Raw genomic sequence first — 26,008 nt, 5'->3', positions numbered from 1 at the left:
TATTTTCTTAAATTTCTTTATTTACCTAGGCAAGTCAGTTAAGAACAAATTCTTATTTATAATGACAGCCTACCCCGGCCAAACCCTAACCCGGATGATGCTGGGCCAATTGTACGCCGCCCTATGGGACTCCCAATCACGGCCGGTTGTAATACAGCCTGGAATCGAACCAGGGTGTCTGTAGTGATGCCTCTAGCCCTGAGATGCAGTGGCTTAGATCGCAGCGGTTGTTTAATGAAACCTTCAATAATACATTTTTCATCATGTTAGTGAGTAGGAATCCTGTGGATTGTCTTGGTGATTGAGATTATCTTTTCCATGTTCAATCATTTAGGCTACTTGTTTCACCCTATGGGCAATCTTTGTTCTCTTCATCAGAGTGCTTAGATGTGGTTAAATTCATGATTGACAGACAGAATATGATAATCCTGACCACAGTGAGGATAAGGTGCCTCACATAACTTGAATTTCTTTATTGATATCCATGGTTTTTAGATATAACATAGGCCCTCTCGACAGGCTACAACCAGGGTGGGACATTTACTTTTTGTTCCACCAGACACTGTGTCATGTAGATTTATACATCTACCAGCCAAAATATTTTTTTTGCCATAATTACACCATAAATGTATTGCAAATAACTGAAGAGCGTGTTATGTAACATTTCTAAAACAATAAATGTATTACTAGTAAGAAGTAATGTGGTATATTGCTAATTACATTTTTGTGTTTTAAAATAACTGATAAAATAGTAAAAAAGTAAAACAGTTCTACAACTGAACATCAATCAAGAATAAACAAAGTGCCTGCCCTGCCACAAAATGCTGAGTGATACGGCTTATTTATTATTATTAGTTCAGGGCTGTAACGCTGACATTTTTTACAAGGACTACATGAGTTGATATTTAGGAGCAAAACAAATATGTTCAGCTGCCCCTCTGTGTCTGTCTGTTAGAGATAAGAATCTCTGTATCTGCACTAGCAGCAGAGAGTTGCAGCAAATTCAAACTAATATTGAAAAACAACCTAGTGTGTGACAAAACGATGTGACTAACCAAGAAACACGAGTACAAAATCACACTTTAGTAGCCTTTCAGGTCAATTTCACCAGCTTCTACATTTGGGGTTTGGAATGAAAAAAACTGTTCCCAAATGCTGTGTATGACCACCTGCCAATGTGGCTTGTGAAACAGACATTCTTACCCGCCAATGCCAAAATCGACCTCATTTGGCGGGTGTTCATTTCCCACGCTGGCTACAAACATGAATGGTTCTGTGATTTGACTTGCAACCGGTGCCCACCTGCCTCCCTCCCTCGTTGTATTGGCTCCTCATCTTGTCGTAACAATTTAACCAAACATTTAGAAATCTAGAGTCCCTTGTATATGAATTGCAAAGCCATAGCAACAATGATTTATATCATAAGCAAACATTCTAAACTCTAGATTTTTCTCTGAAAAAAAAAACATTATTTGAAGAGGGACAATGTACAGTACAACAATCTCAGTACACATAAGTACACACTCCGTACACATTTGTTGAACCAGATTTAGCCAACAGCTAATTTCTGTCTGCAGTCCTCGGGCAGGTGAACATACAAACAAGAAAAATATTATATATACGAACATGCAAACATTAAAAAAAGAAATACAAATGTTTTATAAAAAAGGAGATCGGGACATACAGATGAGTTTCCACACAGAAGCCAAGACATTGCACATAATAATCATTGAACACATTGTTATTGGCTAAGGTTGATCTTTACATGTAAAGACCTTGGCAAATAATGGGGTTGTAGAATGGGACTGTTAAAGGGAAGCTTCACCAATAGACACTATTTGGGATGTTTTTCCAGCCTCTACATAATTATGAGTGATGAGAGGGTGCTTCAGACATAATTATGCACTATAGCTGGACTTTTTTTTTTTTTGCGCCGGGAGAGTTCAACCAATGACGTCATTGATTGATTAAGCCTGCTATCTGATCTAAAATTGAATGGAGTCATGTTTTGTTGCAATAATTGTGGTCTTTGTGTTTTTCCAATTGCATGATCATGCTAGCAGTGAGTAGATATGGTTGTCCTTGTTCGTGATTGGGAGTTCCATTATATGCGTTATTGTTTTTACCATCGAGGACCACTTTGGAAACAAGCGTTTTAATTAATGCTTTCAAGTGATATCCTCTGGGTCCACATTGTACATTTTGTTGTGCATGTCTGTTACCCAAAATAAATTCAATTCAATAGGGCGGAGCACAATTGGCTCAGCGGCTTCCGGGTTTGGCCGTGTAGGCCATCATTGTAAATAAGAATTTGTTCTTAACTGACATGCCTAGTTAAATAAATAGAGCCATTGGACTATCTGCCAGGACATTACAGGATTTTTAGGTTGACTCATTTTGCCTGGCTTTGTAAAGAGACTAAATACAGCCTGACGGGAGCCCAATGAACTGTTCCCGACCCTCGAAGGCAGGCTCTTCAAAACAGGGGATGTACTAGTTTACAGGTTCACTGGAGCTATGGTGAGCTCCAAAAGTTTTAGAACAGTGATACATTTTTTGTTGAAATGATACAATGACTATGAAGTTAAAGTGCAAACTGTCAGCTTTAATTTGAGGGTATTTTCATCATCCATATCGGGTGAGCCGTTTAGAAATTGCAGCACATTTTGTGTATATTACCCCATTTTAGGGGCCGAAAAGTGTTGGAACAAATACACTTATGTGTATTAAAGTAGGTCAAAGTTTAGTATTTGGTCCCATATTCCTAGCACGCAATGATTACAGCAAGTTTGGGACTACAAACTTGTTGGATGCATTTGTTGTTTGTTGTGGTTGTGTTTCAGATTATTTTGTACCCAATAGATATGAATTGTAAAATCATTTATTGAGTCACTTTCATTGTAAATATGAACAGAATGTTTCTAAACACTTCTACATTAATGTGTATGCTATTATGATTACGGATAGTCCTGAATGAATTGTGAATGAGTGAGAAAGTTAGACCCCCCCCCCCCCACACACTGATTAAAGGTTAGCCTTGGGAGTATATTTCTGCATTTAACTTTCTCACTCATTGTTATTCACGATTCATTAAGGATTATCATAATCATGGCAGCAATCACATTAATGTAGAAGTGATTAGAAACATTCTTATTTACCATCAAAGTTTTTGTGAAAAAACTATCGGTAGAGTTGAAAATGTGATGGAAACACATTGAACATTAGATTTTTGTTCGGTACATAAAAAGTTAATTTTGTGTGCACTACATCATCGTGCACAAATTTTTATCCACTAGTCTGTTTGGTGTAAACGCACCATTGGTGGTAAAATGCGCATATTTTCTTAATGCAGATTATTTTTTCATGAAAATCTGTCGCCAATTGGAGGAAACCGAGCTAATGGCAGCTACTGATGATTCCTCTTTCCAAGAAGAGCTGGACAATGTTTATTTTTTCTTTAGGAACATGCAACCCTATTTATTTGAGTCGGAATACACTGAAGACAAGTTGACACAGCAGGGATAAATAATAATTACGAGTCCGGCAAGCAGCGGTGGCAGCTTAGACCAGCTGGACCAGGACTCAGGAGGGCAAGTAACAAACGAGTAAGTTGTTTTGCTGTCAGTAGCCAGGTAGCAACATAACCATTCATTTGACACGTGGCAGTGTTGTTCAGTACAATACAATTTAATAATCGATTCGGCAATAAGTGGGCTTGCTAGTATCACTACAAGCCAAGCTAGCTGTGTTTGCTATACCTAAAATGTACTGTAGTCTAACGTTATAGCTAGTTAACCAACTGGCCTAGTTAGCCTCAGTGCCTGTCATTTAAGAGCAAAACTTGAGAAGGGTTTTGATGATGATGCCAGAGAGTAAAGAAATGACTTTGGCTTTATGACTCATATTAGTCTTGGAGTAACGATACCTGTGTGTTCTAGCTAGCTAGAGTGTGTCTGTGGGATGTCTCATTCTTCACCATGCTGCTACAGTAGGATGACAAACAGTACACAGAGATTGCGTATGAATGTCTAATAGTGGTTTTTGCCTTTCTCTCACAGACGATACTGCTTGGACACAAAGAAGTTGACTCTCAAGAGGAGATGTGAAAGGTCCGATAACAACAATCGTCCCTTGTATCAAAGTGACTCCGAACACCTCACTGCACCACCCAAACACACCATATGCAAGTATTCCCTTTTTAGAACTAGTGTTATAAGCGTTAATGGTATCTTTCTTCTACTGTATGCCATACATTCACATAACTGTTCCTGCATACTGCTGTGTAAACTCATCTGTCTCCAGAGCAAATAAACGCTGTCTTGATTACAAGCCATGTCTACTTATATGCTATATTGACAGACTAATCTACTGTTTTATTGAAACATGTTTACTTGCCAACAAATTATTTTACATGATTAACCAACTCACTGCATCATTTGTTTTAGCAATATGATTGTAGCTAGTTTATCCAAATACATTATATGAATATCACAATGAATTGATCCTGAAGTTGAAGTCAACACATTATTGGTTTCAGATGCCGCTGGAATAATTTAGTCACTTGTCAGTACACACAAAATATTATGTACAACAGCTAGCAATCTCTATACCGCAATGCAGTTGTGAGCATTCAAGGCATTCTATATTATACTACATCAGTCTAACTGAATATGGATGTTGTGTTGGTTGAATGTTCCAGGCAGGTTCCAGAATGTTCTTCAACTGGTTGAACCTCTTGTGTTTTGGGTAATGGCAGCTGGTTAGCAGGCGTTGGCGATGTTCTTCACCACCCACTGCTTTGACCTGAAGACTGATCATGAGGATGTATAAAACATGAAGACTGATCATGAGGATGTGTAGCCATACACTAAATCATGTTCATCTGTACACAAAAAATGGTACAGTAGACTGGTATGTGTTTGGTTACACTCAGAGTCAATAATGGGGCATTGAAATGGGCTGTTAGCAAAGATGTGAGACGTTTGAGGGGGACTTGACTAGTTGTGTATGATCACCTACAGTGTGAATAGGCTAGGAGAGTATACTAACAGCCCCTCTCCCCCATGCCAAAGAACTGACTGCAAAGGTGTAAAATGTTTGAGGAGGTCTTGTAGACCGTTTAGTATATTTAAGCAATAAGGCCAAGGGGGTGTGATACAGTTCCTTGCGAAAGTATTCGGCCCCCTTGAACTTTGCGACCTTTTGCCACATTTCAGGCTTCAAACATAAAGATATAAAACTGTATTTTTTTGTGAAGAATCAACAACAAGTGGGACACAATCATGAAGTGGAACGACATTTATTGGATATTTCAAACTTTTTTAACAAATCAAAAACTGAAAAATTGGGCGTGCAAAATTATTCAGCCCCCTTAAGTTAATACTTTGTAGCGCCACCTTTTGCTGCGATTACAGCTGTAAGTCGCTTGGGGTATGTCTCTATCAGTTTTGCACATCGAGAGACTGAATTTTTTTCCCATTCCTCCTTGCAAAACAGCTCGAGCTCAGTGAGGTTGGATGGAGAGCATTTGTGAACAGCAGTTTTCAGTTCTTTCCACAGATTCTCGATTGGATTCAGGTCTGGACTTTGACTTGGCCATTCTAACACCTGGATATGTTTATTTTTTAACCATTCCATTGTAGATTTTGCTTTATGTTTTGGATCATTGTCTTGTTGGAAGACAAATCTCCGTCCCAGTCTCAGGTCTTTTGCAGACTCCATCAGGTTTTCCTCCAGAATGGTCCTGTATTTGGCTCCATCCATCTTCCCATCAATTTTAACCATCTTCCCTGTCCCTGCTGAAGAAAAGCAGGCCCAAACCATGATGCTGCCACCACCATGTTTGACAGTGGGGATGGTGTGTTCAGCTGTGTTGCTTTTACGCCAAACATAACGTTTTGCATTGTTGCCAAAAAGTTCAATTTTGGTTTCATCTGACCAGAGCACCTTCTTCCACATGTTTGGTGTGTCTCCCATGTGGCTTGTGGCAAACTTTAAACAACACTTTTTATGGATATCTTTAAGAAATGTCTTTCTTCTTGCCACTCTTCCATAAAGGCCATATTTGTGCAATATACGACTGATTGTTGTCCTATGGACAGTCTCCCACCTCAGCTGTAGATCTCTGCAGTTCATCCAGAGTGATCATGGGCCTCTTGGCTGCATCTCTGATCAGTCTTCTCCTTGTATGAGCTGAAAGTTTAGAGGGACGGCCAGGTCTTGGTAGATTTGCAGTGGTCTGACACTCCTTCCATTTCAATATTATCGTTTGCACAGTGCTCCTTGGGATGTTTAAAGCTTGGGAAATCTTTTTGTATCCAAATCCGGCTTTAAACTTCTTCACAACAGTATCTCGGACCTGCCTGGTGTGTTCCTTGTTCTTCATGATGCTCTCTGCGCTTTTAACAGACCTCTGAGACTATCACAGTGCAGGTGCATTTATACGGAGACTTGATTACACACAGGTGGATTGTATTTATCATCATTAGTCATTTAGGTCAACATTGGATCATTCAGAGATCCTCACTGAACTTCTGGAGAGAGTTTGCTGCACTGAAAGTAAAGGGGCTGAATAATTTTGCACGCCCAATTTTTCAGTTTTTGATTTGTTAAAAAAGTTTGAAATATCCAATAAATGTTGTTCCACTTCATGATTGTGTCCCACTTGTTGTTGATTCTTCACAACAAAAATACAGTTTTATATCTTTATGTTTGAAGCCTGAAATGTGGCAAAAGGTCGCAAAGTTCAAGGGGGCCGAATACTTTCGCAAGGCACTGTATATGGCTAATTTACCACGGTTAAGGGCTGTTCTTAAGCACGACGCAACACGGAATGCTACGACACAGCCCTTAGCCATGGTATATTGGCCATACATCACAAGCCCCCGAGGTGCCTTATTGCTATTTTTAAACTGGTTACCAACATAATGCTGGGCTTGAACCACCCATTTTATAATGGCTATTTTGTTTGAGGGTATTGTGCTTTCATAAATACCTTTGGCTGTCCTGGCTTGTTTCAAAATCAGATGAGGTTGAGCTTATTCTAGGTTGAAAGCTTTCATCAAATGGGTCTACGGGCTCTGTACTACTAAAACTGGTGTCAAGGTCATTAGCAGCAGCAGAAGGATTAGTCTGTAGGACACACAGTAGTCAGTGATTAGCCAACATCTTACTACTTTGTTCCCATCAATCAGGGCTGGTCCTTGCTGTTCTGCCACCCAAGGCGAAACCGAAAAACGCAGGCCCCCTGCAAAAATAGAATAGTCCCAGTAACAAAATGACATTGAAGTTATGTTCGATTTAGGTTCAGAATGAAAGGTGAAAAATTATTTTTTGAATGTTTAAAATACATGTTTTTCCAGAAGTTAAAAAAATACATTTTTTTCTGGTTGTTGAAATCAGGCACATTTTTTGTTGTTCTGAAATTACATTTTTGGCCCAAATCAAGGTTGGTCCAGACCAGACAAAATTTGAACCAAACATAGACGTCTGTGATTGGTTCATGTTTGGTCCGGACCGGACCAGTGGATGTGGAAATCGAGGCCGGTCCGAACTGAACAAAAATAAACATCTAAAAGGCATCGGTCCATGCTTACGAGCCTACAGTTTATGAATGCCCATCCATGTGGTAAGCCTACCTTCCAAGATGTTGGCTTGTGCTTACTGGGGTGTAGTTTACCATGTCTGCCCACAATGTAATTTTATGAATGCCCATCCATGTGGTAGGCCGACTGTCTGTAGTATTGGCTTTATTGGTCCTGATTCCTGTGAATAATCAATTGGCCTAATTAAGCTCTTAATATCAGCTACCCAACTTTATCAGGAGTTATCGTGAGCCTATTTGCAATGTGTTTACACAGTGGGAAATGCAGAAGTATTTTCTTTTTCGCTATGCTCAGCTTGTCAAAAATGTAGATTAAAACTTGAGACCACTGATCATGACAATGGGGTAAAACTCCTGGACAACAGTTGTGATTGTCCATTCCAGATTGTCCATTTTACTTTGACCTGTCCTCTTTTTTAGGATATGTTAACATTACAGCACATTTTCTTTTGATTGAGCGCCATTTAGGTTAGGCTATTTGATCGGAGAAACCTGCATGATGTTAAAGGTGTCCATCTCATTACATTTTATCTCCAGCCTGTAGGCTACAGAAAAAGTCTACATACTCTATCTACCACGTCCTATCTGCTACATGATTTATGTTAGATTATTTTTTGGACGGAACGTTGGTGGAGCACCGCTGCGACCTCTCCTAACTGCCCCTTTGACAAAGTGGGCACTGCTTATCACAGGGAGGCATCAGCGCTCACCTAAAAAGCCCATATGCCATTGGTTGAGAGAGAGTTTTTGTTGTTTTGGGGCAGAATTATGTGAGGCTTTATGTGTTGGTGTGTCTAGCTCAGAAAATGCCACCCTCGTCGGTCTGCCGCCATGGGCGGTGCCATCAATTCACACTCAAACAAGGTACTATATCCACCCACCCCCTCATGCATACTGTCCTTCAAACACAAAACCCACCAGTCAGTCACCCACACCACCCCCTTACTGATACTGCCTTTTCTCAAATTTAGTCTTCAAGCCTTCAATCAACTATGCCTCCACAATAGAGACAACTACAGTAGAAGTTGTAGCCCATTTGTAAACACACCAGCTGTGACAAGACACAGACTATGTTTATGCCTAGCTCCAGTATATTTATTTCTTCATCATTGAGTCATGGAAAAATGTATTTAATGTAAATATTCCGGTGGCCATTTGATTAATTGTTCAGCAGTCTTATGGCTTGGGGGTAGAAGCTGTTAAGGAGCGTTGGTCCTAGACTTGGCGCTCCGGTACCGTTTTCCGTGCGATTTTAGGTGATAGATGTTCATGGTACTGAGCTTGATGTTGATGCCACTGCATGTGTTGATGGGATCGGACTCTAAATAGAACACAATGTTAGTCTTATTATCCTCTGCGGCAGTTGGCTAGCGAGCTAATGTAACCTAAGGTTAACTTGCAAGGTTACAAGTCACATCACCAGATAGCAGCTGGTTAATTACATTCATATTATTTGGAATGTCTTGCCAGTGTATTATGAAAGCTAGCTAGATGTTGGTTTAGATAAACACATGTAGTTCGTTAGCCAGTTAACGTTACCTCAGCTTGACTTATTTTATACTGCGCCAATGTTGGCTGATGCCTTCCTCTTTGAAGTGAAGAATAGCATCACTTTTCAAAGTTTGATGACATGGCAACCCCATCAATTGAGATGACGGGTCTGTTTCGAAGTCCTCTTGCTGAAAGTGCTGGCAAAATTAAATTATTCAGCCCCCTTAAGTTAATACTTTGTAGCGGCACCTTTTGCTGCGATTACAGCTGTAAGTCGCTTGGGGTATGTCTCTATCAGTTTTGCACATCGAGAGACTGACATTTTTTCCCATTCCTCCTTGCAAAACAGCTCGAGCTCAGTGAGGTTGGATGGAGAGCATTTGTGAACAGCAGTTTTCAGTTCTTTCCACAGATTCTCGATTGGATTCAGGTCTGGACTTTGACTTGGCCATTCTAACACCTGGATATGTTTATTTTTGAACCATTCCATTGTAGATTTTGCTTTATGTTTTGGATCATTGTCTTGTTGGAAGACAAATCTCCGTCCTAGTCTCAGGTCTTTTGCAGACTCCATCAGGTTTTCTTCCAGAATGGTCCTGTATTTGGCTCCATCCATCTTCCCATCAATTTTAACCATCTTCCCTGTCCCTGCTGAAGAAAAGCAGGCCCAAACCATGATTCTGCCACCACCATGCTTGACAGTGGGGATGGTGTGTTCAGCTGTGTTGCTTTTACACCAAACATAACGTTTTGCATTGTTGCCAAAAAGTTCAATTTTTGTTTCATCTGACCAGAGCACCTTCTTCCACATGTTTGGTGTGTCTCCCAGGTGGCTTGTGGCAAACTTTAAACGACACTTTTTATGGATATCTTTAAGAAATGGCTTTCTTCTTGCCACTCTTCCATAAAGGCCAGATTTGTGCAATATACGACTGATTGTTGTCCTATGGACAGAGTCTCCCACCTCAGCTGTAGATCTCTGCAGTTCAGAGTGATCATGGGCCTCTTGGCTGCATCTCTGATCAGTCTTCTCCTTGTATGAGCTGAAAGTTTAGAGGGACGGCCAGGTCTTGGTAGATTTGCAGTGGTCTGATACTCCTTCCATTTCAATATTATCGCTTGCACAGTGCTCCTTGGGATGTTTAAAGCTTGGGAAATCTTTTTGTATCCAAATCCGGCTTTAAACTTCTTCACAACAGTATCTCGGACCTGCCTGGTGTGTTCCTTGTTCTTCATGATGCTCTCTGCGCTTTTAACGGACCTCTGAGACTATCACAGTGCAGGTGCATTTATACGGAGACTTGATTACACACAGGTGGATTGTATTTATCATCATTAGTCATTTAGGTCAACATTGGATCATTCAGAGATCCTCACTGAACTTCTGGAGAGAGTTTGCTGCACTGAAAGTAACGGGGCTGAATAATTTTGCACGCCCAATTTTTCAGTTTTTGATTTGTTAAAAAATTTGAAATATCCAATAAATGTCGTTCCACTTCATGATTGTGTCCCACTTGTTGTTGATTCTTCACAAAAAAATACAGTTTTATATCTTTATGTTTGAAGCCTGAAACGTGGCAAAAGGTCGCAAAGTTCAAGGGGGCCGAATACTTTCGCAATGCACTGTACCTTTTAAGGCGCCCACATATTAGGTTCGGTTTGCTCCTAGCAGAACTCGGCTAGGCGACGCTAACGTCTGTCTCGCATACTCCATTAAAATACCTTCGCTTGAAAATATAGAAAAAAGTGGCAATATTACCGTTTGTCCCTCTTGAGATGCCATAGCAACAAAATAGCCAGTATACACTTCATCAGAATTAATCTAAAAACGAATCAAGAAATCTAAGTAATTTTGATTATTTTTTGCCTAAGAGGTCGTCTTTGCGTAATTTTACATCTAACCGAGATTTTTGGTGTAGTGTTTCTGATGAGCTGTGAGATATGATGGCCCTCAAGTTTGACCCATGAGTGAGTTGAAAGAAAAGGTTGTCTCACGAGAACTGGGTCTGACCTTTTGAGTGACCCTCTGGCTTCGTTTTCTCGATTGTTTCTCATTATGAAACGATTACATATTTCTCTGTCGATCGTTATAGAATGATTATAGTACATTTTGGAGATTACGTACATTTTTGCTTCCAGGGTCCTACACTTTCAAGTGTCCAATCAAAGCTACCCAATTCAATCCCGTGCTATTTTTGTGCCAAAAGCCCAGTATACGGCACCGGATGCTTTTTAGAAAACGTCTGTGCTAAATACTCATTGCTTTTTTTACATAAGTAGAATAAAAGCATGCGTTAGATGAAGGGTTCATTGTCTCGTTCATTTCATTTGTCACGCTGTGATCCATCTAGCTACCACTTTATTAACTTCTTATACAAAGACACAAAGGCCTAAAACACTGATCTCTCTCGCTCTCTCTGCACCCCTCTATCCTCTCAGCCTCTAAAAAACAGCGGGTGCGCTTCAGCAACATCATGGAGGTGCGCCAGCTCCCATCTACACAGGCCCTGGAAGCCAAGCTGTCCCGTATGTCCTTCCCCGCCGTCAAGGACCAGGAGTCCATGCTCCGCACAGTGGGCAAGCTCACCGTCACCGACGTGGCCAAGATCAGCTTCTTCTTCTGCTTTGTGGTGAGTAAAAATGTTATAGTGTGGGAACTTGTTTTGTTAGTGTCTGTAGACTTATTAACTTGGTAGACTCTCAAACTTTAGTATACTAGCTGGGCACCTCCGTATTAAGTTGGAGGAAGAAAAGTCAGTATCTTAAATACATCTTTGGAGTATATACATTTGAGATTTGGTTCAATTGCTTAAGGCAATAAAGGCTATTTTTCAATTATTTGTTTTTACGTCTGTCAACTTAATCTAAGTAGTTAAACTTGTCACATTGCTGTTAAGTGTCAGTAGTAGGTGAGTTAACTACACAGTTTATTATTATCATTGATGAGTTATTGCTGCTAGTACTACTAATTTTGCTGCAGTGTGTTTGCTGAAGAATACCCCCAGGGTCGTTCCATGTCATTTCAGCAAGTCATGACACCCACCATCTCAGATTGTTCTGAAATCTTTTCTGTAGTTAGAAACAAATAAGATTAGCATTCCTGCAACATTATTTTGTTGAAATAAAATTGGATCTCTGAGAAATTAAGTTACACTGAACAAAAATATAAACGCAACATGTAAAGTGTTTGTCCCATGTTTCATGAGCTGAAATAAAACATCCCAGACATTTTCTAAATGTACAAAAAATGTGTTTCTCTCAAATTTTGCACACAAGTTTGTTTACATCCCTTTTAGTGAGCATTTCTCCTTTGCCAAGATAATCCATCCACCTGACAGGTGTGGCATACCAAGAAGTTGATTAAACAGCATGATCATTACAGAGATGCACCTTGTGCTGGGAACAATCAAAGGCCACTCTAAAATGTGCACAATGCCACAGATGCCTCAAGTTTTGAGGGAGCGTGCAATTGACATGCGGACTGCAGGAATGTCCACCAGAGCTGTTGCCAGAGAATTGAATGTTCATTTCTCTACCGTAAGCCATCTCTGTCATTTTAGAACATTTCGCAGTATGTCCAACCGGCCTCACAACCACAGACCACATGTAACCACGCCAGCCCAGAACCTCCACATCTGGCTTCTTCACATACGGCATCGTCTAAGACCAGCCACCCAGACAGCTGATGAAACTGTGGGTTTGCACAACTGATTAATTTCTGCACAAACTGTCATAAACCGTCTCTGGGAAGCTCATCTGCATGCTCGTTATCCTCACCAGGGTCTTTACCTGACTGCAGTTCGGCATCATAACCGACTTGAGTTGGGAAATGCTCACCTTCGATGGCTACTGACACGCTGGAGAAGTGTGCTCTTCACAGATGAATCCTGGTGTCAACTGTATCGGGCAGATGGCAGACAGCGTGTATGGCCTCTTGTGGGCGAGTGGTTTGCTGACGTGCCCCATGGTGGCGGAGGGGGTATGGTATAAGCTAAGGACATTGAAACCATTGTATTTTGTCGATGGCAATTTGAATGGACAGAGACACCGTGACGAGATCCTGAGGCACATTGTCGCGCCATTCATCCGCTGCCATCACCTATGTTTCAGCATGATAATGCACGGCCACATGTTGCAAGGATCTGTACACAATTCTTGGAAGCTGAAAATGTCTCAGGTTTCCACGGCCTGCATTACTCACCATACATGTCATCCATGCTTTGGTTTTGTTTACCTACCCTCTGTTTCAAATGCAAACTTTTTTGCATTTGTGGCACAAATCCAATGCAATTCTTTAAAAACAAACACCCGGAACAGTGCCACCTAGTTGTCAGACCTGGTAACACCAGGATGCAGGATAGGACATAAACCTAACAACTTCAGTGCCATTTCTCTGAACAGGGGAAAAAAACATCACCAAACTCACTGGGAATACATTACATAGGATGAAAAAATAATCCTCTGAGCCGCAGCTCCATACTACTTGTCAGACATAGGTAACTGACACTACATTTGTGACCAAAAATATTGGTACCCTTGCACTTTTTTTTCAATTTTCACAAATAAATTAAAATTGACCAAAGTATTTGGTCTCCACAATTCTTTATTTCACTGTGAAAATTGCAGAACCTTTGTTTTTGATTCAGAACTTAATATATCAATTTAAATCAGAAAATAAACAAATGGCATTGACCAAATTATTGACACCCTAGACGTAATATTTTGTCACACAGCCTTTGGTTAAAATAACTGCAATCAAGCTTTTCCTATAGCCATCGATGAACTTCCTGCACCTCTGTAATGACAATTTGGCCCACTTCTCCCAGGGTGCTTTCTCCCAACTACTGTTTTCAGATTTCTCCACAAGTTATTGGCCACTTCAGAACAGTCCAGCGTTTTGTCTTGAACCATTCCTGGGTGCTTTTTAAAGTGTTTTGGGGGTCTGCTGAAAGACCCGTGACCTTCGACAAAGACCCATCTTTTTGACACTGGGTCTGACATTGCGCTCCAAAATGCCTTGTATGCACACGTTCAAGGCACCTAGTGCCAGAGGCAGAAAAGCAACCCCAAAACATCACTGAACCTCCTCCATGTTTGACTGTAGGGAAGGTGTTTTCTTTGAAGGCTTACATTTTTAAAATTTGGTAAAAAATTCTTTGTGAACATAGAGATGGTGTGCTTTACTAAAATGCTCTGATTTGGTCTCATCTGTCCACCGCACATTCTCCCAGAAGGATTTTGGCATGTTCAGGTGTGTTTTGGCAAGTTGCAGTCGGGATTTCTTATGTGTGTCTCTCTCTCAGCAGTGGGGTCCTTCTGGGTCTCCTACCATATAACCCCCTTTCATTCAGTTGCCGTCGAATGGTGCGAGTTAACTCTCTTAACTTTGGTCTGAATGTCTTGAATCTGTGTGGCAGTTGATCGAGGTGCTTTCTCCACTAATCCTTCTCTTCCTTCGAGTTTCCTCTTGCAACCATGTCCAGGGAGGTTGGTTACAGAGGCATGGGCCTTAAACATATTGATAACATTATGTACGGTGGAAACAGGAACATCAAGGTTTCTGGAGATTTGAGATTGTCTAGGCCATTGGCAAGTAACAGAAAGGTTGCTGGATCGAATCCCAGAGCTAACAAGGTAAAACAAATCTGTCGTTCTGCCCCACTGTTCCCCGGTAGGCTGTTATTGTAAATAAGAATTTGTCCCTAAGTGTCTTGCCTAGTTAAATACAATTAAAAAACACTTTAAAAATATATTATTGTCTGACCTCTTCAGATAATTCTCTTTTTCTTTTTTCCATGCTCATTGCGGTACACACAGTGACACAGAACAGGGAGAATGAGTCGTTTTCTCTATTAAAACTGTTTGAATTAGTGTGTTTTTATATTGTAGGCACCCCAGGTGAGTTTAATTCCAAAGTAAAGAAGAATCACCTGCTTGAAATCAAATTATTTGTAACTACTTCAAGGCGGTGCCAATAATATTGTCTAGGTCATATTAGGACTTCTTTGTGGAATAAGCTAAGATGTTGTAAATTATTCTTGTTTTGTTCAACTGCAAACCGAAGACATGATATGTGGATACCAAAATATTTTTTCAATAGTTTTCTGGAAGACATGGTATGGTGCATTATTTTAAAATATTACAAGGGTGCCAATATTTTTGGCCATGACTGTATATACTCGTTGTTAGGGTGGGATTGGGGTGGGGGATCCGTGGGTGGCTTTTTACCATTTATTTTGGAATCATCATGTCTTACTCATTGCTATAATTTTTTGGAGGTCCAAATCGGATGTTATTTTAATGTATAGAATATTATATGAATCCTAACATTTAAAGTGGCCAATTTGGGTGCGACCAGTTTGCTTAATTTCTCAGAGATCAAATTATATTTCAACAAAATGTTACAGTAATGCTAGTTTTATCTGTTTTTAACTACAGAAACGATTTAAGAACAATCTGAGATGGCGGGTGTCTAACCTCTTTCTTGTGCTTTTTGAGGTGGAATACCCCCCCCCCCCAACAAGTCATGGCTTTGGGGTTTGCCCTTCATGAATAGTGTAAATTAGTGTAAAATAACACATTATGCATGCAGAATCCTGAACTCGTTTATCTTACAAACTTTGCGCTTGTAAACAAATCTTTGTATCATCACTCATTTCCCACATGAGCAATGACTCAGAGCTGAGGGAAGACTACACACATGAGTAATCGTCAATCTACCGTATTTGGTACACATTAGAAGTGTGTCATGCTGACCCGTATCCCCCTCCTGCTCTCCCTCAGTGGTTCCTAGCCAACCTCTCTTACCAAGAGGCCCTGTCTGACACTCCGGTTGCCATAGTGAACGTTCTGTCCTCCACTTCAGGTGAGTCCGTACACTAAATATGACTTTACTCAGCTAATTTTACATGTAGGATCTTACAATGGGGAAAAAAAACAAAAAAAACATGGATGTTTAAAATAAATAAAAAATGTCATTATTGTTCCCTTGTAAAAACTTTGTTGCAAAGAAATATTACGGTGTTACCTTGTACAGGTTGTTGGTATTCTCGCTGGTATTTGTCTCGCCAGGTCTCTTCACCCTCATCCTGGCGGCCGTATTTCCCAGTAACAGCAGTGACCGCTTTACTCTGTCCAAGCTTTTAGCTGTGGCTCTGTGGTAAGCCATGACATCAGCTGAATAATTGTAGTTACTCTGGCTTCTTACTACTATCTGTAGTTACATTGTTTGTCTGGTCCCTTTCCCCATAGCATGGGAGGAGTGGCCCTGGTCAGTTTTTCCAGCATGGACAGCCCTGACGGGAAAGGTGCTACAGGTATCAATGGAGATAAACATCCTTCCTCAAAACCTTTTTTTGTTTTTGTTTGTCTTTTTTCCTTCCTCCTGTTACTTTTCTATCCCTCTTCATATTGTGTGTATTTGTCATGTCTTGTACTGTACTTGATTTGTGTCCTAGAAATGTGCTATATAAATACAATGTATTATTTAAGCATGAAATCATCTCTAGACGTGCAAGCCATGCCACGATGTCACGTTTGCTTGCATTGCAGAAAAAAACATTTTGAGAGTAACCATGAGAAAGGGGATGTAATTAGCATAACATAACATGATGAAGTCGTGTCATGTTCAGGCTCCCTGTGGTCGGTGGCTGGGGCTGCGCTGTACGCGGTCTACATCGTCATGATCAAGAGGAAGGTGGACCGGGAGGACAAGCTGGATATCCCTATGTTCTTTGGTAAGTAGATCATAGTTAGGTCTTAAACATCTTACTAGAGTCAGGTGTGGCAGCTTGGTCTGTTACTGATTTTCAGATGCTCTTTTCACTGATATAACTCCATATAATGATCCTGAATTGTGTATAAAGTAATTATATTCAATTAAATGTTTGTAATATATAACATTTTCACCTGCAAATAGCACTACACGTCAACACATCAGTATTAATAAAGTTGTCATCTTCTCTTATTTGTGTCTCTTAGGATTTGTGGGGTTGTTCAACCTGCTCCTCCTATGGCCAGGCTTCCTTGTGCTTCACTACACAGGCTTTGAGGCCTTTGAGCTGCCCAGCAAGCTAGTGTGGACCTACATCCTCATCAACGGCCTCATCGGCACTGTGCTCTCCGAGTTCCTCTGGCTCTGGTGCGTCTCGGTTGATGAATGAATGGATTGATTGGTTTGATTGATTGAATGACCGCATATGTACTCCTTGTCCACTCTGCTATTCACACTGCAGAAACACACTGTGCAGAAACATGTATCTTGAATCGGAAAATGCTACATATGTGCGTAACTTGGACTTGCACGTAAATTATGCATTGATGTGAATGGGAGATATGCACCAGAATGTAAGTTACCCACACATATCTCGGGTTAAGATTGGTCCCTCTATCTATAGTAGTGGTCACCAGTCAAGATCACTTTCACAGTCAAAAAGCAAGCTGAGATCTACCGCTCATATTAAAAAAATAGATAATGTAACGTTACCAAAATAAAAACTGTTCTGTAGTATTGAGGTTTGTGCAGTAAGCTTTTTATTTGACTGGACTCTGTAAAAAAAAAAAATAATAACACACATGGTCAAATCATGACGTCAGTGATCTTCAGGTCGGAAAGTCGGAGTTCTTGAAAGATGCCAGAGTTTCTGACTTGGAATTCCGAGTTGGATGACCGTTCAAAACTATTTTGTCCAGTCGGATCTAGTTTTTTTCAGAGTTCAGTTGTCTTGAATGTTGGAAGTCGGAGATTTTGAAGTTCCCAGTTGTTTTGAACACGGCATTAGGCTCAGCGGGCGGGGGGGGAGCAGCAGAGGGTCCGCCTCTCACGGTCCCTGCTCTCTACTTCCTTTCCTCTGGTGAGACTGACCAGAGAGAGGGGACACTGTCTTCCACCTGATGGTGAAACTCAAGTCAGACCGCATCTGCGTTGTGCACAAATTCATGTTGTGAAATATTCCTCAATATTAAAATAGACATGACACGCTGATAATAATATTTAAAAAACGCGGGCCTATCGATACACTTGGCTCTTCATTCATTGCAGCTGCAGCATGAGTGGAAGTATGGAGAAGCATGTTATGTAATGATGTTGAATAAAAAGTGTTGATGGGACTGAATAAAAACCTAGACATGAACGCACTCCTAAAAACAGCAGCTTTTTGCTGTATTCATGAACAGTCTTTCTCTGGTCATGGTTTTGAAAGTTATGAAATCTCAGTAGGCTGGTATCCAATTTTGGTCGTGGAAGCTGTAGGCACGGTGATTTGAGCAATCCGATTGGCCAGCGCAGTAGGAGATCGACCTGTTGGTGACCACGGGGCTATAGTGTGATATGCAGAGTTATGCCAAGTGATACATTTTTATTTATTCCGTAAGAGGAGTATTTTTGCATTTGATTCAATTGTAACCTTGTTTGTTCAATATAATGTTGTGTGTTCTCTCCATAGGGGCTGCTTCCTCACCTCCTCCCTCATAGGCACTCTGGCCCTCAGCCTCACCATCCCACTGTCCATCATAGCAGACATATGCATGCAGAAGGTAAGAGGGGGCACTATTATTACTGCATGTCTGTTGCCATCACACCCTTGAGCATGGCTGCTCTACCAAAGGTTGTGTGTCAGTTTATAGGTCAAATAAAGTGGAATTGGTTTGTGATGGATGCTTTGTCACATGGCACTTAGCGTAATGAATTTTATGACAGGGTATCATCTAGCAAGGTTATGAGTGAGCATTGTCTGTCTGCCTGTGGGGATCTAACTTTGAAGCCTTAGAAGCTATTCCCTTAGTAGACTGCATGGGATATAGCATAATTTGAAGTTTAAAAATAGCATGTTTTTTTGTGTGCCAATAGTTAGAAAACTCTCATGCTTCTGATGTTGGATATCCAGTCTGTTGAGATGTCAAGTCAACAACTCTCATTTCATAAATACATGACATGCTAGCTAGTAACACTGAAGTTCAAGTACAATGCACTCATCTTGTAAGAAGCCACCCTTCTGAGATGGTGGTGATTGTTATAAATGTAGCTTTATTGCAAGTATTGGAATTATTTGACCCACTGTTAGGCAGCTGGCACTTGCTGTACATCTATAGGTGTACTATATAAGCAGCTATCACATTCTTTACTGCTATATTTCGGTCCCCAGGTGAGTTTCTCCTGGCTGTTTTTCGCTGGAGCGGTTCCCGTCTTCCTCTCCTTCTTCATCGCCACTCTGTTATGCCACTACAACAACTGGGACCCCGTCATGGTGGGGCTACGAAGAGTGTTTGCCTTCATATGCCGCTCGAAACATCGGATTCAAAGGTACTGGGAAAAACACTTGCTACTCTTTGTATTGTTGCCTACTGTTTATTTGGCCAATGCTTTGTAAGGTTTGACTTTCACAGTAATTATGTACACGCACACACACACACTGACACACACACTTAAATTTGCCCAAATTGAAATGTGCCCCGTTGAATCCAGGACAATGGATAGTGTTGGTTGCCTTTATGCTTGCTGGGATTGTATTTAAATTATTTTGCGTTTATGGCGCTAATTTGATATATTGTGATTGCACTCAATTCTTATCTGAATGCTAGTTGTTCCCATTCAGGTAGTGATTATGATCATGGTCATGGCCTCTTCCCTCAGATTGCCAGAGGACAGTGAACAGTGTGAAAGCCTTATTCCCTTACACACTGTCTCCCATGACAATGAAAGCTTCTGCTCGTGATCCACCAGCCAGTCACAGGGTAAGGAGACACAAATTACAGTTTTCTATGTCCTGTTACAATCTGAGGTTACCTACATTCTATTCCACATCAAGTAACTGATGCAAGAAGTAAAATTTGATTTGAAAAAAAGATAAAAAAAACACCTTATGGAACAGTGGGGACTGTGAAGCAACACAAACATAGGCACAGTAATAAATAATAAACCTGGCTCCCTTAAATTCTGCTCGCAAACATGCATTCTTTGGACAATAAAATGGACAAGTTATTGGGAAGATTAAACTACCAACGGGACATTAAAAACTGTAACATCTTGTGCATCAAGGAGTCGTGGCTGAATGACAGCAATATCAACATACAGCTGTCTGGTTATACGATGTACCGGCAGGATAGAACAGCACCGTCTGGTCTATGTATTTTTGTAAACATCAGCTGGTGCACGATATCGAAAGGAAGTCTTGAGCTATTGCTCGCCTGAGGTAGAGTTTCTCATGATAAGCTGCAGACCACATTATCTACCGAGAGAGTTCTCATCTATATTCTTTGTAGCTGTTTACATACCACCACAGTCAGAAGCTGGCACTAAGATAGCATTGAATGAGCTGTGTTCCGCCATAAGCAAACAAGAAAATGCTCACCCAGAGGCGGTGCTCCTAGTAGCCGGGGACATTAATGCAGGGAAACTTAAATCAGTTTTACCTAACTTCTATCAACATGTTAAATGTGCAACCAGAGAGAAAAGAGCTGGACCACCTATTCTCCACACACAGAAATGCATACAAAGCTCTCCCTCGCCCTGCATTTGGCAAATCTGACCATAATTCTGTCCTCCTGATTACAAGCAAAAATGAAGCACCAGTGACTAGATCAATAAAAAAGTGGTCAGATGAAGCAGATGCTAAGCTACAGGACAGTTTTGCTGGCACAGACTGGAATATGTTCCAGGATTCCTCCAGTGGCATTTTGTTTTTTGTTACCTTTATTTAACTAGGCAAGTCAGTTAAGAACAAATTCTAATTTTCAATGACGGCCTAGGAACAGTGGGTTAACTGCCTGTTCAGGGGCAGAACGACAGATTTGTACCTTGTTAGCTCGGGGATTTGAACTTGCAACCTTCCGGTAACTAGTCCAACGCTCTAACCACTAGGCTACCCTGTGGAGTACACCACATCTGTCATTGGCTTCAATAGGTGCATTGATGACGTCGTCCCCCCAGTGACCGTACGTAAGTACCCCAACCAGACACCATGGATAACAGACAGCATCCACGCTGAGCTAAAGGCTAGAGCTGCTGCTTTCAAGGATTGGGACCCTAACCTGGAAGCTTATAAAAAACCCTGCTATGCCCTCTGACCAACAATGAGACCGCCTATAGGGAGGAGGTTAGAGACCTGGCTGTGTGGTGCCAGGACAACAACGTCTCCCTCAATCTGATCAAGACAAAGGAGATGATTGTGGACTGAGCACGCCCCCATTCTCATCGACGGAGCTGCAGTGGAGCAGGTTGAGAGCTTCAAGTTCTCTTGGTGTCCACATCACCAACAAACTAACATGGTCCAAGCACACCATGACAGTTGTGAAGCGGGCACGACAAAACCTATTGCCCCTCAGGAGATTGAAAAGATTTGGCATGGGTCCTCAGATCCTCAAAAGGTTCTACAGCTGCACCATTGAGAGCATCCTGGCTGGTTGCATCACTGCCTGGTTTGGCAACTGCTCGGCCTCCGACCGCAAGGCACTACAGAGGGTGGTGCGAACGGCCGAGTACATCACTGTGGCCAAGCCTCCTGCCATCCAGGACCTCTATACCAGGCGGTGTCAGAGGAAGGCCCTAAAAATTGTCAGACTCCAGCCACCCTAGTCATAGACTGTTCTCTCTGCTACCGCACGGCAAGTGGTACCGGAGCTCCAAGTCTAGGTCCAAGAGACCTCTAAACAGCTTCTACCCCCAAGCCATAAGACTCCTGAACATCTAGTCAAATGGCTACCCAGACTATTCACATTGCCACACCCCCCTCCCCTCTCCACACCACTGTCACTCTCTTGTCATCTATGCATAGTCACTTTAATTAACTCTACCTACATGTACATACTACTTTAACCGGTTAGTTAAAGTAGTATGTACATGTAGGTAGAGTTAATTAAAGTGACTATGCATAGATGACAAGAGAGTGGCAGTGGTGTGGAGAGGGGAGGGGGGCCGGCAATGTGAATAGTCTGGGTAGTGAATAGTCCGCCTCCGCACATTGACTCTGTACCGGCACTCCCCTGTATATATTGTTATTTTTTTTACTGCTGTTCTTTAATTACTTGTTACTTTTATCTCTTGTTCTTATCTGTATTTTTTTTAAACTACACTGTCGGTTAGGGGCTCGTAAGTAAGCATTTCACTGTAAGTTCTACACCCGTTGTATTCGGCGCATGTGACTAACATTTAATTTGATAAGACACATCTCCTCTATTTGTCCAATGATATTTGCCACTTATCATCTGGAAAACACTGGATTCACTCACTTCCTATAATGTAATTTGTTTTGTCTTTGAACATCTGTCGTGCATTTATCTACTTCAATGTTTAGACAGTATTGAGTGAGAGAGGAAGGACAGGAAGGACAAGTAAATATTTTAGATAAGATCATCGCCCACCTACTCCAAGGGATCTGGATTTCACCATGTGAAAAGATGTAATTAGTTTTCCCTTTTTAGGGTTTTCAATACATTTTAAATTAAGACATGGTGTCTCGTAGATGTGCTGTTGGTGAATGCTGTAATTAAAGCTAACCATTGAGTACTTATTCTGAGCTTCGAGACTATCGAGAATTTGTCTGATAAATACCCTCCCCCTTTTGCCAAGGTAGACATGCAGCTAGTATTCTGCTGGATTTATGCTGATGATTATGTAGCAAGGTTATTTTTTTCTCAACGCAACCAGCTGGAGGCTGTCAGTGGTTTTCATAGCAACAATGATGACTAAAGCTGTGTTTGAATACTCATACTAACCGTTCTATTTGTGACGTAAATTGAGTATGTAGTATGCTTATTGGTTTGTTAAATTGTTAACTTCTCTAGCCTTACGAAGCACGTAGCATATCATTACAGCAGTTGCTTTTATGTACCGGTATGTTAGCTAGATACCGTCCTAACGTTAGTTAGCTACTAATATATAGAACTTACCAGTATATTAACTATATGCTATCTAACTACCCAGCGTTTATTGACTTGATTATTCACGTCATTCTTAGCTTAGCTAAGTGGTATAGTTGTGTGTTCTCAATGGATATTGTTAATGAAGTTGTATGCTAACAAGCTAAGCTAACAAGAAGTTGCATAGCAACAGCATCAACTTCCGGTAGATAGGCAACACAGCTTTAGTCACAATGCGTTTGAGACCCTCCCTGGGGCATCTAACGACCTGATATCGGCAAGATAAAAAATATGACAGTGTGAACAACAGGCACATGAAATGGATGTCTTTCAGATATCCCTTTTTATATCAGAATAAGTCAGTGAGACCTGCAAACATCTGTCTCCAATAGAAAAACAAGGTGTACGCTCACCTTTTTCTGTCTCTCACCAGATCGTGAATACAGTGCGGAGCGGCATGCTGAAGTGACAATCTTGAAGCAACCAATCAGAGACTTTGAACTACGTCCAGTGCCTCTTATTCAAACGATTTATTCTCTGCAGTGTGGAGTTGACGTTCCATCTCTACAAGATGAACTCTTTTTACTTTGTACAGTGTTGATGCGACTCGTCGTTGACTGAGATTGTGTGTTTTGCTGTGTTGGATGTGTAAAAAGAAAAACTTGATGGTACTGAAGGTGCCGGCCTTTTATCAATGATTCATTATGGCCACTTCAATTGGTACACGTTTAAATAAAGGGACAGAGTGGTTTCATAAGGAGAAGAGCAAGGTTGTTATTCCAGCGGCAGCAATTTCTAACAATTAAAGGGTCGCTGCTTGTTTACAGGAGTAGGTTTGGGAGCAGGCTAAATTAATTATCGTTAATGTAGAAATAGTATGGGTGGAACAAGTTGGTCATGGATTTGACTTACACATCTGATGTAGAGATCTGGGCGTATTCACAAATGGTCACAGAGTTAAAGGATTAGTTTTGCCTTTTAGATCATAATGAATAAGGATGTATCGACAGGGAGGACCTGTCCCTTGATCAGCACTCTGAGACACAGAGTAGCATTTCCTGTGAACAAGCAGTCTCAGATAAGGAGATGGCACTACAGCCAATGAACTACCGCATTTGATTTCTCCCCCATATTCTACATCTCTCCATCTCTGGCCCCTGGCAGCCAGGTAATGCTGGATCATGAAGGCAAACTGTGATGAAGCCTTTTGTATGTGTTAGAATGGGAACTGACATTAACCCCTCGACTAAGCTAAGCTGCTCTACAGAAGTTAGAATGCTGTTGCCTTTCCAACCGAAAACAGTAACCATCTCAAAACAGGTGTAAATACTGTACTACGCCATGAAATTCGAATGATGTATTCTTACTTTCGTTTGTATTTTGAAAAATGACTACTACAAAGACCCTCTGAGTATCTAGCCTTCATGTTCTCCGAAGAATTGTTTACTCCAATGTTTTTTGTTCTTCAAAGTCTTGACTGTTATGACACTAAAAAGGATTTAAGACAGACCAAGTACATGGATTTTCCAGAAGCACTATTTTTCATTCAATTAGATTCCCATAGTCTTAAAGAGAAAATGTTATTGCATCTGAGATTAGTCATAACACTACGGGGTGTGTTGCAGAGCCACGAATGGGGACCTGATTTGATTAAATATCTTTCACTTGTTGAAAACTGACAATTCTATGCTATAATAGTTTCTATGTCCAACAATTGTATTTTAGACACATTTTGTTTGATCAGCACATGAAATGCAAATCAATCACCCTCTCACCCTTATTCTATTGATGATTTTATTTGACTTAAACACATGTTTGATCAGTTAAAGTGAACTGTCTCTTCTGTAACCCTTGATGTACACCATGACAAAGGGCATGTTATCATGTTATTCCACCAGCTGTCAACCTGTGTACAGAACTTTATGGAGTGTTTGCCCAGCACCCATTGTGGAAGACATTTTATGACTTGAGCTAACTGCAGGAAGTAATAACTTGCCCTGTAAAGTGAAAAAAACTTCAGCCCCTCAAGTGCAGGTTTTACCTTTGTCCAACTCAGTTGTTACTTTCACAATGTAAAAAAATAAATAAGAATCTACCCTAGCCAGTAGCTTTTATTACCATCAGCTATGATTCTTGCACAAAGGAAACCAGCTGTGAGATGTATTTGGATGTTTAATACATGTGGTTCCTGTAGCCTATTTTTACTTGCGAAAAACCCAGGCACTCTGGAACTATACATCCTATGAAAGTTGATCATTTGTTTCCTATCTAAACATTTATCAGATTTTCCCCCATATCATCCATGTTGAAGTCTCTTATTGATAGGCGAGGTGCCAGATACATAAGTGCATTGTATATATATAACGCTTTTCAAAAATGTATTTTTTTCATCGGTTCTTACGAAATGTGCGTATATTGTAAGAAGGTTGTTTTTTCTTTCTCAGGTACTTTGGTGGAAGGATGACTTTTTCCTCTGTCCAATCAGATTTTGTTTTGGTAATTTCGTGTCCTTTATTAATGGGTCTCTTTTTTAAAAGATGTATACAGATTTATCTAAGTGTGATCATCGTAGTTTACCCTATCACAGGCTCTTTTAAGAGTCTTTGGTGAAATTGCGTAAGTCCTTTTTCCAATGTTATGCAGCACTATTAAAACTAAAGATTTTCATTCTTGTCTCAAATATTGTTTTTTTTAGTAGGTATGACACCAGTGCTATTTTTCCAAATCCGATTGTAAGATTTTTTTTTAAATTGTGATTCTTCCCTTACGAAAAAGTACTATAGGATTACTATAAAATAGTATTATGCATACAGTGGGGCAAAATAAGTATTTAGTCAGTCACCAATTGTGCAAGTTCTCCCACTTAAAAAGATGAGGCCTGTAATTTTCATCATAGGTACACTTCAACTTATGACAGACAAAATGAGGGGAAGAAAATCACGTAGGATTTTTTATGAATTTATTTGCAAATTATGGTGGAAAATAAGTATTTGGTCACCTACAAACAAGCCAGATTTCTGGCTCTCACAGACCTGTAACTTCTTATTTAAGAGGCTCCTC

General features: G+C 40.7%; 1 protein-coding gene across 5 annotated transcripts in view; it reads left to right on the top strand.

The window, feature by feature from the left end:
• The window catches only part of LOC110519985 (solute carrier family 35 member F5), a 35,715-nt gene extending 10,100 nt beyond the window's left edge, over nt 1-25,615 (top strand). For all 5 annotated transcript variants that reach the window (XM_036974134.1, XM_036974132.1, XM_036974131.1 and 2 more), the window contains exons 8-17: nt 11,534-11,724; nt 15,878-15,959; nt 16,166-16,253; nt 16,346-16,410; nt 16,726-16,830; nt 17,075-17,234; nt 18,538-18,628; nt 19,237-19,394; nt 19,725-19,825; nt 23,382-25,615. In XM_036974134.1, the coding sequence (XP_036830029.1) occupies nt 11,534-11,724; nt 15,878-15,959; nt 16,166-16,253; nt 16,346-16,410; nt 16,726-16,830; nt 17,075-17,234; nt 18,538-18,628; nt 19,237-19,394; nt 19,725-19,806 (1,022 nt within the window). In that variant the 3' untranslated portion in view covers nt 19,807-19,825; nt 23,382-25,615. The remainder of the gene's footprint in view (nt 1-11,533; nt 11,725-15,877; nt 15,960-16,165; nt 16,254-16,345; nt 16,411-16,725; nt 16,831-17,074; nt 17,235-18,537; nt 18,629-19,236; nt 19,395-19,724; nt 19,826-23,381) is intronic.
• Nucleotides 25,616-26,008: the final 393 nt, after the last annotated feature.

The sequence above is a fragment of the Oncorhynchus mykiss genome, chromosome 3 (assembly GCF_013265735.2).
Source record: "Oncorhynchus mykiss isolate Arlee chromosome 3, USDA_OmykA_1.1, whole genome shotgun sequence".
Lineage (NCBI taxonomy): Eukaryota > Metazoa > Chordata > Actinopteri > Salmoniformes > Salmonidae > Oncorhynchus > Oncorhynchus mykiss.
Note: the sequence above shows the minus strand (reverse complement) of the source record. Positions and strands in the feature narration are given on the sequence as shown.